The sequence below is a fragment of the Sceloporus undulatus genome, chromosome 6, assembly GCF_019175285.1.
Source record: "Sceloporus undulatus isolate JIND9_A2432 ecotype Alabama chromosome 6, SceUnd_v1.1, whole genome shotgun sequence".
In the NCBI taxonomy this organism is placed as follows: Eukaryota; Metazoa; Chordata; class Lepidosauria; order Squamata; family Phrynosomatidae; genus Sceloporus; species Sceloporus undulatus.
Genome location: NC_056527.1, coordinates 58,050,714 through 58,065,910, shown reverse-complemented (window position 1 = coordinate 58,065,910; position 15,197 = coordinate 58,050,714). Strand labels below are relative to the sequence as shown.

The 15,197-nt window shown below is 41.7% G+C and overlaps 1 protein-coding gene across 1 annotated transcript in view; it reads left to right on the top strand.

The window, feature by feature from the left end:
• Positions 1-15,197, top strand: part of SUSD5 (sushi domain containing 5) — a 25,803-nt gene extending 10,606 nt beyond the window's left edge. Inside the window, exons 4-5 of the mRNA XM_042471223.1 lie at positions 6,028-6,216; positions 13,549-15,197. Coding sequence (XP_042327157.1) covers positions 6,028-6,216; positions 13,549-14,606 — 1,247 coding nt within the window. The 3' untranslated portion in view covers positions 14,607-15,197. The remainder of the gene's footprint in view (positions 1-6,027; positions 6,217-13,548) is intronic.

Here is a 15,197-nt window from a genome sequence, read left to right as displayed (position 1 = left end):
CCCAGATGTATTAAGCAGTGAAGAGATATACCACAGAAAAGAATTTAGACAGTAATACTTGATTCTAAGGTTATAGCTACCTGACCCCCCCCCCCAAAAAAAAGATATTGCAGAATTATCTGAATGCCACAAAAAACATATATAGAATCCATGACCTATATTAGTTATACGGATCAGATCTTGCTACATAATAGATTCAGCTTGCTGGACAAAGACATCTGCTTGTTGTTGTTGTTGTTGTTATTGTTGGTGTTGAGTGCCTTCAAATCATTTCCAACCCTAAGGTGAACCTATCATGGCATCTTTCGGCCGTTAAGGGAGAGAGCAGGCCGGCCCAGCGTCATCAGGGGCTGGCCTGAAAACAGAGTGCCCTCCCTCCATAACTGTCATCTTTCGGCCGTTGAGGGAGAGAACAGGCCGGCCCAGCGTCATCAGGGGCTGGCCTGAAAACAGAGTGTGACGTGCCCAAGGTCACCTAGCAGGTTTCATGGCTGAGCTGGGAATCTGGTCTCCAGAGTCACAGTCCAACATTCAAACCACCACACCATGCAGCTCTCAAAAGATGTCTGCAGGAGGTTGACATCCCACTCCTTTGGTTGATATGTGCCTTCAAGTTGACTCCAACATATGGTGACCCTATAGTAGTGTTTTCTGAGGAGGTTTGTCATTGTCTTCCTTTTAGGCTGAGAGACTGTAACTTGTGCAAGGTCACCTGGTGGGTCTCCATGGCTAAGCAGGGATTTGAATCCTGGGGATGTCAACACATCTGAAAGTCCTGATCAGAAATCTGTACTCAGGACAAGAGGCTACTCTCAGGACAGAACACAGAGAGACAGAATGGTTCCCAATTGGCAAAGGGATCAGACAAGGCTGTATCCTTTCATCCTATCTGTTCAACTTGTATGCAGAACATATTGTAAGGAAAGCAGGCTTGGATACAAAAGAAGGAGGAGTGAAAATAGGAGGAAGGAATATCAACAATCTAAGATAGGCAGACAACACCATAATACTAACAGAAAACTTCCCAGGCCTGGAACTACTAAGGAAGATCAAGGAAGAAAGTACAAAGGCAGGCTTACTGTTGAAGATAAAGAAAACAAAAATAAGGACTATGGAAAATCAACACAAATTTAGCCTAGACAATGTAGAAATAGTAAAAGAGTTCTCATACCTAGGATCCAATGCTGATAGGAATGGGGACTGCAGCCAGGAAATCAGAAGAAGATAATAATGGGGAGAGTGGCTATGCATTTGGGAAAAGACCCTAAAATGCAAAGATATACAACTGGGCACAAAAGTTAGAATCATACAAGCTATTCTATTCCCTCTTACCATGTATGGATGAGAGAGCTGGACAGTTAAGAAAGAAGATAGGAAGAAAATCAATTTGTTTGAGATGTGGTGCTGGAGAAGAGTGCTGAGGATCCCATGGACAGCTAAAAAGACAAACAAATGGAGTCCTTGAAAGATCAAGGCTGGAATCTCCCTGGAAGCCAAGATGGCAAAACTGAGCCTGTTGTACTTTGGACACATCATGAGAAGAAGGCACAACTCACTGGAAAAAACAGTAATGCCAGGAAAGGTGGAGGGAAGTAGAAAGAGATGAAAGCAACATGCGAGATGTTAAGGAGGTCATGGGTATGAGTTTGCATTAACTAAGCAGAACCGTGCAGGATGGGGAATCTTGGAGATGTCTCATCCGCAGGGATGCCATTGGTCGACTCAAGACTGACTGAGAACAGTTAACAATGAAATCCCCAGAGTCCTAGAACCGTATTGCATGAGAAAATAAAGCCAAGATGCCTTTGCAGAATTGAAGCTTTCTTCTTGCTTCTTCACATGCCATCAAAGCATTTTCATGTTCCCTCCTTTACATTGTACAGTCCTCTACTTGATATGCTGTCTAGTCCAAGTCTCATTTTAATATAGCCATCAGAGAAAGCACAAGGGATTTAAACTTGGCTGTCAGACCACTGGGAAGGCTCCTCTCTTGCTAGCCAGTTCCTTCTCCATTTGAGTTCCTTCTCCATTTGAGTAACTCACTAGATTGTAAAGACAAAGCATGTCTTTGGTCTGGAAGTTAATTATAATTGATCACCTTTGCAGAAAATGTGAATAATTCGTCAAGCTGTAGTCACTAGTGCTTCAGTCCATAAATGGAAATGAAATTTTACCAGCCAAACCTCTGGCATAGATTCCTCATTTTAAAAATGATGGATTGTGAAACGTGGCCTCTTTTCAACAAAGGTGGTGGAGAGGAAAGCATTGGAGGCCCTTAAATGCAAACATAAATGACTAGGTGAATATATGTTAAAACAGACGACAAAACTAATTGTGTTTAATAAATCCCAGGACTGTTTTCAAGGTTTTCCTGTGCATACAGTTTTCATGTCCTCAGTATTTCAGTAGTCTTTTCTCCTTCCATGCATCTTGAGTCTTGAAATTAGCTGACAGTTCATTTGCAGTTGCCTAATGCCATCACTGAAACTCGTGAATGAAGCTATTCCAACCAGTCCTAAAAAGATGATTGATTTTGACTTAAAGGAGTTGACTTGAAAATACATAACAACCCTTCTGTCTCTGTGGAACATGTTCATTCCTCACTTGATTATTTGGGGAAATTCCCCCTTAGGTTCCCATCCTCCTTGATTTCCCTCCAGGCCTACTGATACGTCCCTCTTGCACATTGTTGGTGCTATTTTGGCAACATAAGCAATAGCATGTACAGGCTGAACATCAGATATACAGAGAACAGTATCCAGAATCCTACTAGAGCAGACTCATTGAATCAGTGGAATTTATTTACATGCTGTTGACTTAGTATTCAGCAAGGGATTCAGTTAGTCCAGCTAAGAGTATGAACACAATCCAAGACAGTGTATCCTAATTCTTAACAATGGGATAACCCACCACAGGCCTGTCAACTGATCCTCAAAGAGACAGTAAGGACCTTATCACACATGGGGAGGAGGGGGGTTGCTGCTCAGTTCCGCAGTCACTCCTGTTCTAGCAATGCAAAGCATGATTTTTTTTTTACACCAGATCCAGAGTCACTCCTCTCTAGCAATGCGGATTGAGGTTAAAACGTCATGTTTTTCCCCACCTGGTTGCCTTTCTGTTGTCCTTCCAAAGTGAGGGGCAAGCAAAGTCAGTTTGATTTCAAGCAAGTCACATGATGCAGACTCAAGCAAAGGGGAGTGAGTGCACATTGTATTACCACACCAGAGCATACTTTGAGGGTTCAACGATTCGAATTGGCCCCCTTGCACATGCTCAGTGGGGCTCTGGACGCTGCCCTCCTTCCCTGCCCCCTCCTTAGCTGTCATTCTTCATCGGGGTCTAAGAGAAGGAAGGGGATGATGGGATAGGTCACGGGGGGTCCCTGGGGCCAGGATCAAGATGCAGGAGCAGTCAGGGGATGATGGGTTAGCTCGCTGGGGGTCCCTGGGGCCAGGATCGGGATGCAGGAGCAGTCAGGGGATGATGGATAGGTTTTGCTGGGGGGCCCTGGGGCCAGGATCGGGATGCAGGAGCAGTCAGGGGATGATGGGATTGGTGGGAGGTTGAAGGAGGGAAGCAGATCAGGGTCTAGGAGAAGGCAGGGGATGATGGGATTGGTGGCAGCTGAAGGAGGGGAGCAGATCAGGGTCTAGGAGAAGGCAAGGATGATGGGATTGGTGGCAGGCTGAAGGAGGGGAGCAGATTGGGGTCTAGGACACAGAGGACTCAGGGGATGATGGGATCGGCTGGTTGGCAGAGAAGAGGAGATGGCATGAAGGAGGAGGAGGGGAATGACAGAGCAGGACGCAGGGGCCAAGGGGTGGCATCGGAGTGCTTTTCCACACCAGACCAAATCGCAGTGCAATCGAAGGCAGCCTGGAAGCGAATTCTATGAAGTCACTTTTTTCTCGTTTTTACCAAAATGAGGGGTGACTTCAGAAACACTGCTGAAGCAATTCGCAAGGGGCTCCCATAGAAATCAATGGCGTCTGATAAAACAGTCACTTTATGAAATGAAACCGCATCATTGGAAGTGCAATCACTTCGGAAGTGAGCTGGAACTGAGCCACAACACCACCAAAAAGCTCCATGTGATATACTCCTAAGACAAAACATTTAGGGTAGTCTGTACTTCCCACGATTCATTTCAATATACCCATATATTCAGCAATGGCCTGGCAAAGTACCTGTTTCGACAATTCCTATAGTCATATCTCCAAGGAGAGTCCAAACATATAGGAAAATGTGTTGATCAAAATGCTGTAGTGGTTTAAGTGTTGGGCTACAATTCTAGAGTCCAGGGTTTGAATCCCTGCTCAATCATGAAAATGAACTGGGTGATCTTGGGCAAGTCACACTCTCGCGGCATCAGAAGAAGGCAAAGAAAAACCAAGAAAATGCAGGTATAGTTTTGCATTAGGGAAATCATAAATTAGAAATGACGTGAAGACACACAACAGTTGTATAGAGACTAATGTAATGACCATGCTGATAGTCATAGAACACCTGGGAAAGTGTGTTGGATTTTGGTAGAAAAAACCTGGAATTACATCTCTGAACCACAATTCAGTACACTCAGTGAGCCTGTGCCATTCATCATCACAACCAAGCCTATGCCACAAAGTTACTAGGAGCATTTTATGTGTGTGTATTTGGTGGTAGAATCTTAGCTCAGTTGAAGAAAGGTGGGATTAAAATTTAAGGAACATTAGTATACTATGTAGAACACAGAATGCCATTTATTATGGTGGTGGTGTTCATTTTGAACTGCTCATAACACATTCTAGGGCAGTTATGTTACCTGCTATTGTACTTTCAATATATGTTTTTGGGGTGAAACAGACACACCAAATAAAATGGCTTCCAGCTGCTTTAGTGGCATGCTGATTAAATGATGCACACCTCCAACGCGTCTGGAAGCCATGCTCCCATCCTTAGGACCAGGATAATCTGACTCCTGATGGCACTGGTCAGTCCCTGCATCCACGACCCACCTTTGGAGCAGGCCATGCAGACAGCAGGATTCTGACTCACTTCCAGCCAGAGAGGACTCATGTCCATCTCTTCTGGGCCCAAATCATATTTTCAGAGCCGGACAGGGAGGGCTAGATTTCCCATCCCTTTGTGGTGTAATCCCACCTGACAATTGCCCACACATGACAAATTTAGACCTGAATCGCATATACTGTATCAAACATCCACTCGGAATTTAGGCCTGAGTCACATTTATAAACTGGAGCTTTGAAAACACCATGGTTATTGGCCATGTTGGTTGTGGTTTCTGGGTGGTGTACTCCAAAATAATAATAATAATAACTTAGCCACATACAACTCCTTAGTGGTATTTTATGAGTGCATTGATATATGATACTCTATTGATATGTCAGAGGTATACAAAAGGACTAGAATTCTTAAGGATGTGAGGGCGATCTGGCTGCGACATCTGTCGCCCCATTGATCGCCAGGGTTGATTCGACTGATCTGACTAGAATTCTTAAGATGTGCCTGAATACCACCCACATGCATCTTTTTACTCAGTCATGTTAGATGGAAGGCTTGGATTTTCTAGCTGGATGTGCACACACACAAATAGAAATACTCCTGTATTTGCAAAATCCAGGTACAAAGTTTAGTGCTTTGAATATGAATAAAATTCAGTAGACCACTCTCCTAATAAGCGATAACTAGACATACCAATTATAAAAGCACTATTGATCTGGACTCCATAATCAGATCCAGAAAAAATAGTGTTTTAGAATTGAAAAATAAAATAAAAATATCATACTTATATTCTGTCAGTTATTTCTGGCTGTAGATATGAATTCCAAGCAAAAATCTGGACAGCTTGCAGAAGGAGATTCTCAGAGGATTATTGCCTAAGATTCCAGCTGTATGCCAGCTCTTACAGTGTAATATTTTCAGTTGTTATATTGTAATACTGTACAGCACTGCATACAGAACTGCAAAGAACCTAGCCTATTTCTCCTCATATTAATTTGTTTGCTTTCCACTTGTTTTCCCTCTCAGGTAAACCATGTGGGGATCCTCCATCTTTTCCTCATACCATTCTGCATGGACATACTGGGTTTGAAATGGGAGATGAATTGCACTACATCTGTGCCCAGGGATATGCCATGAGTAATAAGGATACAGCTTTCACTCTGCTCTGCCATACATGTGGGGAATGGTTTGGTCAAGTCCAGGCTTGTGTCAAAGGTGAGCCTATTGACTAAGAGTATTATGTCAACATATTGTATTGCTCTTCAGTATCCCGGCAACTGTTTTATACAGTAATTTTTCCTGGAAATACAAATATTTTCCTTCTGGTGCGGTGGGTGACATTTTAGGTTGAGTTATTTCTTTAAAACTGCCACAGCACTAAATATACCCATTCAGCCAGCTGCTTTGGCCTGCTCTATTGCCATTTCAGAAAACCAGGGTATCAAGCTGAAGTTAAATGGAAAAGTAACCCCCACCCCAAGGACACAAAACAAGACAGAAGTATCTTGAAAAGAATTAGAAAAAACATATTGCCCAAGATTTGAATTAGCCAGTAGCCAATAACCAATATATTGATACATAATTAAACTTACCGTACTTATACAGAGTCAAACCATTTGTCCATCTTGACCAGTTCTGTCTGGTCTGATTTGGCAGCAGTTGTCTAGGGCAGAGCAGTGAAGAACCTGGCATCCTCCTGTTACTGTTGGATTAGGACACTGGAAGATTTGTGGATTCATCCTTGACTGTTAAGTCACATAGGCGGGAGCTGATAAGAATTCAAACATTTCTGGAGGGCTATGTTTGTTCTCTCCACCTTCTCCTGCGGTCTCATATGGGTTTTGTCTCACATCAACTGCCTAATACCGAGGGACCAAACTTGAGCTTCTTGCACATGGAGTATGTGCCAATCAGTTATGGCCTCTATGCTCACTGGCCCATAAGCAGAAATCTTCAGCTCATTGAAAAAATGGTCAGAAGAAAAAGAGAAGTACATGTATAGTCAGGACCTCTGGCCTCCTTAAGGGTTGGGCAGCTGCAGGGGTCTTGGAGACATCTCATCCACAGGGTCACCATGAGTTGAAGTTGACTCAAGGGCAGTTAACAACACTCCACTGCTCTGCCCAGGTCCTGCAGGCTGAGGCATGTGGCCTCTTTGATTAAGACCATCCAGCTGTCATGTGGCCTCCCTCTCTTTCTATTGCCCTCTACCTTTCCTAGCATTATTGCCTTTTGTAATTATTCATCTCTTCTCGTGATGTGGCCCAAGTAGGATAGTCTTTAGTTTAATCATCCTGACTTCCAGGGGGAGTTTGGACTTGATCTTTTCTAGACCCATTTGTTTGTCTCCATATCCAAACAATCCATAACGTAAATTGCACAGATTTAATGGAATAAGAACTTTAAAATCTTTAAAATCTATTAAAACTAGCGGGACATTCATGACAGGGCTTTATGGGGTATGATAAGGGCAACCCACATCTTGGGATTCTAAAAACATAGGTGCAACAGTCAGTCAGGGAAGGCCTGCCAGAAGAGATCCATCTTGATGGCTGTTTTGAAACTATTAAGGTTCATAATGTAATGGATATCCTCTGACAGGCCATTCCATAGCTCAGGAGTGGCCGATGAGAAGGTCCTCTGGGAAATTATAGCCAACCTTGTTTTTGTAGGCTTTAGTTGATTCTTCCCAGAGGACCTGAGCATGTGGGATGGATTATAAGGAGGAAGGCATTCCCTTAGACAGGCTGGACCCAAGCCATGTAGAGCTTTAAAGGTAACCAACACCTTGTACTGAGGCCTTGTGGAGTGGAGAGATTTTAAGATTGGAGTTATGTGGTCACTTCTTGGTCAATCTGGCTGCCATATTTTGAATTAGTTGAAGTTTCCAAACCAAGCTCAAGGGTAGCCCCATGTAAAGTGTATTGCAGAAGTCAAGACGTGAGGTTACCAAAGCATGCACCACTGTTTTCAAGTACTCTAACTCCAGGAAGGGTCGCAGCTAGCGTATCAGCTGTAGCTGATAACAAGCACTCCTGGCTGTCGCATTTACCTGATCTGTGATGTTGTGGGTGATGTTATTGGCCCCTGTAATATTGTTCCCAGAGTACATGTGGGGACACAGTTGGTATCTGGGTTTGTAGCAGGGTTTTGTTCCTGTAGCACTATTCGTGTTATATATCCTGGTGTAAGTGAGAAGTTGTTTAAGATTTGGAGGCTGTCTGTAGGCCAAGAAAGGCTTGCTTCCTAGGACTTGTGATATTCGCCAGCCCTGATTGTAGCTAGTTGAGGAAGTGTTTGAGTGGTCTCAGCTGGGGACCACTAGGGCCATGCTATTTATGTTTGGTCTGTCTTGTAGTAAATGGTTCTTGCCTTATCAATTTGTTTCTTCACCTTCTTAGGTCGGTATTGTAGTTTGAGAAATGCTGGTTTTAAATAGAAGAGTTTTGAGTCTCTGTCTTGTGGGTCTGAGCAGACGTGGCTCTATCAGAGGACTTGGCTGTAATCAATAGATGTTGCAGTATGTTCTGGGAGGGAACTGGAGGCATGTAAGTATGTGTAGCGATCAGCAGGTTTTCAATAGAACAGTGTGCTTAGAAGTCCATTGTGCAGTTTCACAATAGTGTTTCATATGTGACTTTCTTTCTTTCTTTCTTTCTTGATTGATTGATTGTAAAGCGCATACATTCCAGGGATTATGGGAGGAGAAAAGGCATGTGTGGTTACTTAGAGTTGTTTCCAGACTATTACATCCACCTGAGCCCTCTGAAGCAAGGACTATTTTCTAAGAAGGTCTGAATAAATCACTCCTCTTGATTTAGAAGGTGGCCTAATTGTCCTTTCAATTAGATTTATGTACAGATGAAAGCCTTTTTTAGTCCAGTGTCCTGTCTTTTGCTCTGGAAGTTTGTGGCTTTGAAAATAGTAGTCTGGATTCTTAAATCAGTGTAGTTTTTGGTCTCAGTAGAACACATGCTAGCTAAGAACTGACCTTATAAAGCCACATCCTGATACCAACATTTATTTCTAAGAAAAGTAAAAATAACTTTACTGAATTGGCACAGTAATTAGACTTTCAGACATAATAATAATGTTTTTGTAAGAGTATCTTTGCTTTTCACTCCCTTTTATTAACTGTTCACAATGCTGTTCAATAACGAAAGTCCAGGATTGAGAGACTATTTTAGAATTTCCTTGTCAACATCTCAAGTGTTTTTTCTAAAAGTATCAGACATCTAAAAAGTTATTTCTGGCAGAACTTTCTGTCTTCTTCAGATGGGGAAAAATTAGGGTAGCCATGACATGAGCAAGACATGTAAAACAGAACAAGTCTTGCAATGTTTGGAAAGGAATAAAAATGTGCCCAAGCTGAAATTGTTGTCTTTCATTTATAGTTGCCAGTTCTCAGGGCGCTGGCTGCAGACTCAGGGAATTGCTGTTGCTTCTCCAGGTAGGGAGACAAATCTCAGGAGAAGCTGGAAGTTTGAGGGATTTTTATTTTTAATGTGGAAGGACTTTGAAACCTGGATATCCATTTCCACCCATTTCCAGCTGGTGTCAGGACTCTTGGTTCAGTGAACCAAAAAGCCAGAAGCCAAGGGAGGGAAGCTGGGATGGAGATGGTGCATATGCTTGGACCCATTGTTCTGTGTGGAGCAAGTGGAGTGCCAGCTTCATGACTTGTGTGAGTCACTTTGTTGTACAAACCCTATACATACAGTAGGGCCCAGGAAAACTCCCTATGTGTCATGTGTGCTAAATAGATAAAGCCACATGGCATGCAAGACCTAGCAGGAATATCACTAACCATTGCAGCTGCTGGTATATTTTTATGCACTTTCCCAAATGCCAACCTCCACCACCATCCCAGATTCTGAGTTCTTTTTTAAATGGAATTTACAAAATTTGGGGCTTGTTTATCCAAAACACTCTCATGTGCATTTCCACAAACATCTCATCAAAAACAGTTCTGACTTGTCTACTTTGCCTCTCGTGGCATCATAAGGACTGACCTTTGTGACATCACTCCCAACTTTTGACCCTGAAATATGAGAGTGTGATGCTACAAACTGGGCAATCCTACATTCCTTGCGATTCTGTTTGTTTTCTCAGAAACGTATCCCACTGAATTCAATGAGCCTTACTCCCCAGTTGGTATCTATATCATATCCTCCAACTGTGTTGATTTGTCAGGGGACAGTCCCAAATAATCCTCTTCATCCCTTATTTTCAGCTGCTGTTAATGTTTCCCAGTTTTATTCTCCTCCTCCCACTTTGTCCGCAGCTTATTCCAATTGCTGCAAACTGTGTTCAAAGTGCAAAAATAGTTTGCACCGAGTTAATTCTTGCCATTCCCAATAGGATCTGGCAAAAGCAATCTGCTGCTGCCTCTCCTAGTTCTTCTGTTCTTCCTCATTAATAATTTTTGTCATCTTGACCACACTGATGTTCCTTGGCCACACATGCCCCAATTTTCATATGTGAAATGTTGAAGGGTATGTAGGAAGGGTAGGAATCATGTGGCCTGTGGATATCATTCAGCTATTTATCCATCCAGGCCTCCCACCGCTGGTGGCCCCAAAATGTACATTTGTACTACTGTTCTTGTTAGAACCAGAATGGCATGTCCAGATACCTTCAGGAAGTACAGTTTTTAATGGAATCTCATTTTCTCCATTCTCCACCTTTTAAAAACCCCAAATAATTTTATTGAGCAAGCAGCCATAACTGAAACGTCACTTTCAGAAAGTTTCAGTCAGGCAAGGATGATATGATATGGCCTGTGGGACCAAAAAAATAGAATAGGACCAACCTCAGGACCTTCTGTAAGTCCTCATCTCTCATTTGTAGAATGACAAGCTTTCTGTGAGAACACAGAAGCTTGGACAGTAACGTATTTGAATATAACAAAATCCACAAGGAACAAAATACATTTATTAGGCCAACCCCAAAGCATAAAATACATTCTGCAAACTTTTGAAGCTTCACTGGATTCTTCATCAAAGAGACTGAAAATCATACAAGAGAAAAAAGATGATGATGTTAGAGCCACAGCCCTACATTCTGTCTCAGATGTTACTCTGTTGACAGTTAAGATAGTATTGTGGGATTTCGATGCAGGCAATGGAGCTTCCCCCTCTTGGCCATGTAAGGACTAGGGAAATTTAAATTCCATTAGCAATTGAAAAGTAACTTCTCTTAATGTCCCTGTCCTGTGTGAAGGAAACTGCTCCTTTCTTTGGCAGAGAATATTGAATTTATCACAAAGCCTTTCTACTGTCGCATTTGGAAAATGTTTTAGGTGCTGTTTAGGTAAAATGTTATAGGGGCTGTTTAGTCCTTTAACATTATTGTTATTGATTTTAATTATATTAAATTAATTTTATTGTACTGCAACCTCAGGTAATCAGATCTAGGATGGGATATACAGTGGGCCCTTAGAATCCCGCTGGGGTTTGATTCCAGGACCCACCATGGATACCAAAGTCCATCGATGCTCTAGTCCCATTATATACAATGGGATAGTAAAATTCTGTCCCTTATATAAAATGGCAAAACTAAGGTTTTGGAATTTTTTTAAAAAATGAAGCTATGGATGGTTGAATCTGTGGATGCAGGCTCAAGTGTCCATGCTAGGCTCCTTTTTTTCAGAAGCTGGTTCTTTCTCCTAAAATGGTCAAATGCTATCAGGACTTAGAGCCTTTAACCTCTTGTAAATTGCAGAGGTGCAATCTGAGTCAGATACTTCTTGTTTCAAAAACGCTGGTATCGTGTTCACTAGACTACCTTGTATCTGTTATTCACTGTATTAATTGCAGTTTAGAGCAGGAAGGTGTGTGCCATAGAATCTGCAATTCTGTATTGTGTGTGTGTTTTAAAAATAGGTAGTGTATTTCTCTGCCAACTTATAAATGGGAGGGCAACTGTGGACCAAAACCAATTTGATTTGTTGTTGTTGTTGTTGTTGTTGTTGTTGTGTGCCTTCAAGTCATTTCTGACTTATGGTGACCTGACTCTGGCAACCACGGTTCGGTTCGCAGCTCCGCCATAAACCCATTGGGAGATCATGGGAAAATCACATGCTGTCAGCCTCAGGGAAAAGCAATGGCAAATCTCCTCTGAACAAATCCTGCAAAGAAAACCTCAAGTCGAAATGACATGAAGGCACCCAACAACAAGAAGAATGCAGGAGCTGATTAAGGAAGAGCCCTGTGCTGCTAGGTTCCTTCAGTGAATAGAGGAAAACATTAGCTACGCCATCCCTATTCTCTGAGAGACAACAGATCTGAAGAGGAGAGAGGCAGGATGGCATTAAAGTCCAGCCGAGTCTTGCATTATGGTTTTTGTTTATCACTTCAGTCATGACTCCATATGGGTAAGAGCACATAAACATCTGAAAAAATAGAAACAGTCATGTTTGCCATAAGAAGAGAGTCGAAATCTCTTTAAGATTATACCTTTTTTGACTAATGAAAAGAAGTATGCATGCAAGCTTGGGAGGGTTCCAGATCTCTTCAACAGGAAGACTTGCAAAAGGAAGTTAGAGAAAGAAGTAGTACATGGACCTTTACAAAATCTTGAAACTGAGTCCTCTACATAGAGTCCTAGGATAGAATAAGTGAGAATACATATAACCAAAATACACAAGATTATAAAACAATATTAATATAAGGAAAAGTCACAAGAGAGCTCTTTAATACACTTGGCGTGTTTTCTATTAGACCTTTCTTGATATGGATATGGGGAGCATCAGAGAATGCTTTAAAAGTTAAATATTGATTATTGTGTAGAATGAATAAACAGATGGAAAATGTGACACGGAACAGTTACGCACGCTATGTACACAGATGGTGTTGTATAAATAATTGACGACAATGACAACAGAAACATTTGTGGGGAAAGAAATAATACAAAACATAACATTCCTGTTGGTTAAATATGTTATAGAACTCCTATGGGACTGGTGTGTTTGTTTGTAGGATTCATTTATTTTACAGTTAAGAGACTGGGGGAGCTTTCACACTATGATTCCAGTATGATCTTATGGCATCCTGGGATTTGTAGTTTGGTTTGACACTAAGATCTCTCTGTCTGAGAATTCTAAATGTTACTCCCCAAACTTCAAATCCCAGAATTCCATAGGATGGAATGATAGCAATTAAAGTAGAATGCTAGTGTTTATGGTAGTGTGAAAGGGGCAGACTGGACAATGGGTACTGAGACTAATTTGGCAATTAGAACATCTCTGAAGATGCCAGCCACAGATGCTGGCAAAATGTCAGGAATAAACTCTTCTAGAACATGGCCACAAAGTCCGAAAAACCCACAAAAAACTAATTAAAAGATCATTTGAAAGATGCTACCTAATTAAATGTCTGTCCCTTATGGCAGGGGAGAAAAAGACTACTTCAGGTACTGGCAGCAAGTTGGTAAACCCAGAAAAAGATGCCTGACTGTCAAAAAAGAGTGTCACAGCCACAGAGACTTTTGAGATGGTTTAGTTCCAGAAAATATTTTTCATCAAATTATTATATTTCTCCTTTTCAGATGAAACTGAAGGATATATTGACTATGAAGATAATTTTCCTGATGACCGATCTATGCCTACAGAAGATCAAGAACACAATATCAAAGAGACAGAAGAAAAAGGACGTGAGCCAGAAAAAGCCACAGACAGTGGTACCAGGACTCATTTTGCTGATGGTGATAATCACATTGGCATCAAAATTATGCTGAACGAACAGGACACCAAGATTATTTATGAAGGTGAAAACTTCCCTATTGGACCTATTATTGTGAATAATGATACAAAAGCAGCAAAACGTACAGAGTCCAATGCAGATGAGTCCTGGCTAGATGGTTACCCTGTTACTCAAGAAGCAATGGAAGAAGAAGAAGATGATGACGAAGGGGATAAAACGGATGGGTCGATGGGGAGAGAAGATGACATTGTCACTGACCAACGGGATTATGATGGAATTAGAAAAACAGGGGGCAGCAACCTAGAAAAGGATTTAATACAGCCTGGGGCAGACTCGCCACTGATTTATGATGGTAGGATTGAAACAATATTAGTAACACTACTGCCAACAAGTGGTCTAGGGAATGAAAGTATAAGTAAACGCCCTGAGGATGTCATACGTTATGCCACAATGACACCCATTGGATTAGTCACTCAGGAGCTAGCATCCATAAGTACAGTTACTACCTTGAACCAGGATGTGGTGGACAGTTCAGCAGTGCTCCATGCCACTGACCACATACCATTGCCAGAGGAAGAAGAAATTATGACTTTCCCAATACAAGCAGTTGCTACTGTGTCTTCTCCAAATCTGTTTACCACTATTGCAAGAGAAGCTCTTACCTATGGGCGAGATGGAAAGCTCTCGACCACTTTTGAACCATGCATGGGAGGTGATTGTTCCAGCCCAGATAAAGGTCCCATAGTAGCCATTACTGTGACTGTTGTGTGCTTGCTTTTACTTGCCACAGTCTTGGCCGTGTGGTGCTTCAAGAAACGGCAACAGAAGACCTCTGTTTATAAATTGAATGGGAAAGAACATGCTAGGCACCAGCTGCAACAGATTGAAATGCAGAAAGTCTAACCTAGCAGACATGTAAAAGACATGTAAAAGAAAGAGTAGGAGTGAGATAAACTGAATGCAAATGGATACAATGATCCACATTTCAGAAAGCAAAAAGAGAAAACCTGTGCACAAATAAGCAGGACTTATAGCTATCTGAAATCACAAAGAATGGATATCAGCATTCATTTATCTAGCTAGCTATGTTTTTAACCATCCATATTCTTGAAGGCATCAAGATGGTCTAGCTTTCTGAAACAAGTGATCAATAATAGCAATCGTGGCTGGAGAATTCTGGGTGCAGAGTGGGTATCCTGCAAATTGTAAAGCATGGGAAACAATATTGGTGCAAGACGGAAAAAATGTCTTTGGATTATTTGCTTTATCGTTTTTGAATGGGAATAGAGTTGCATAGACATTCAAAGTCTTGGAGCAGCTCCACCCTTTGGATACCATTATGGGTAGGGAGATGATCACCATGAACTCATCACCATTTCTTTACCAGAACTTTGGCAATAAAAAAGTAATTTTTTCTGTATAATATGAAGTAACTCTTTATATTTGTGCCAGAGCATGTACACAGAGAGGATCTTCTATGCATGGACTTGAAGT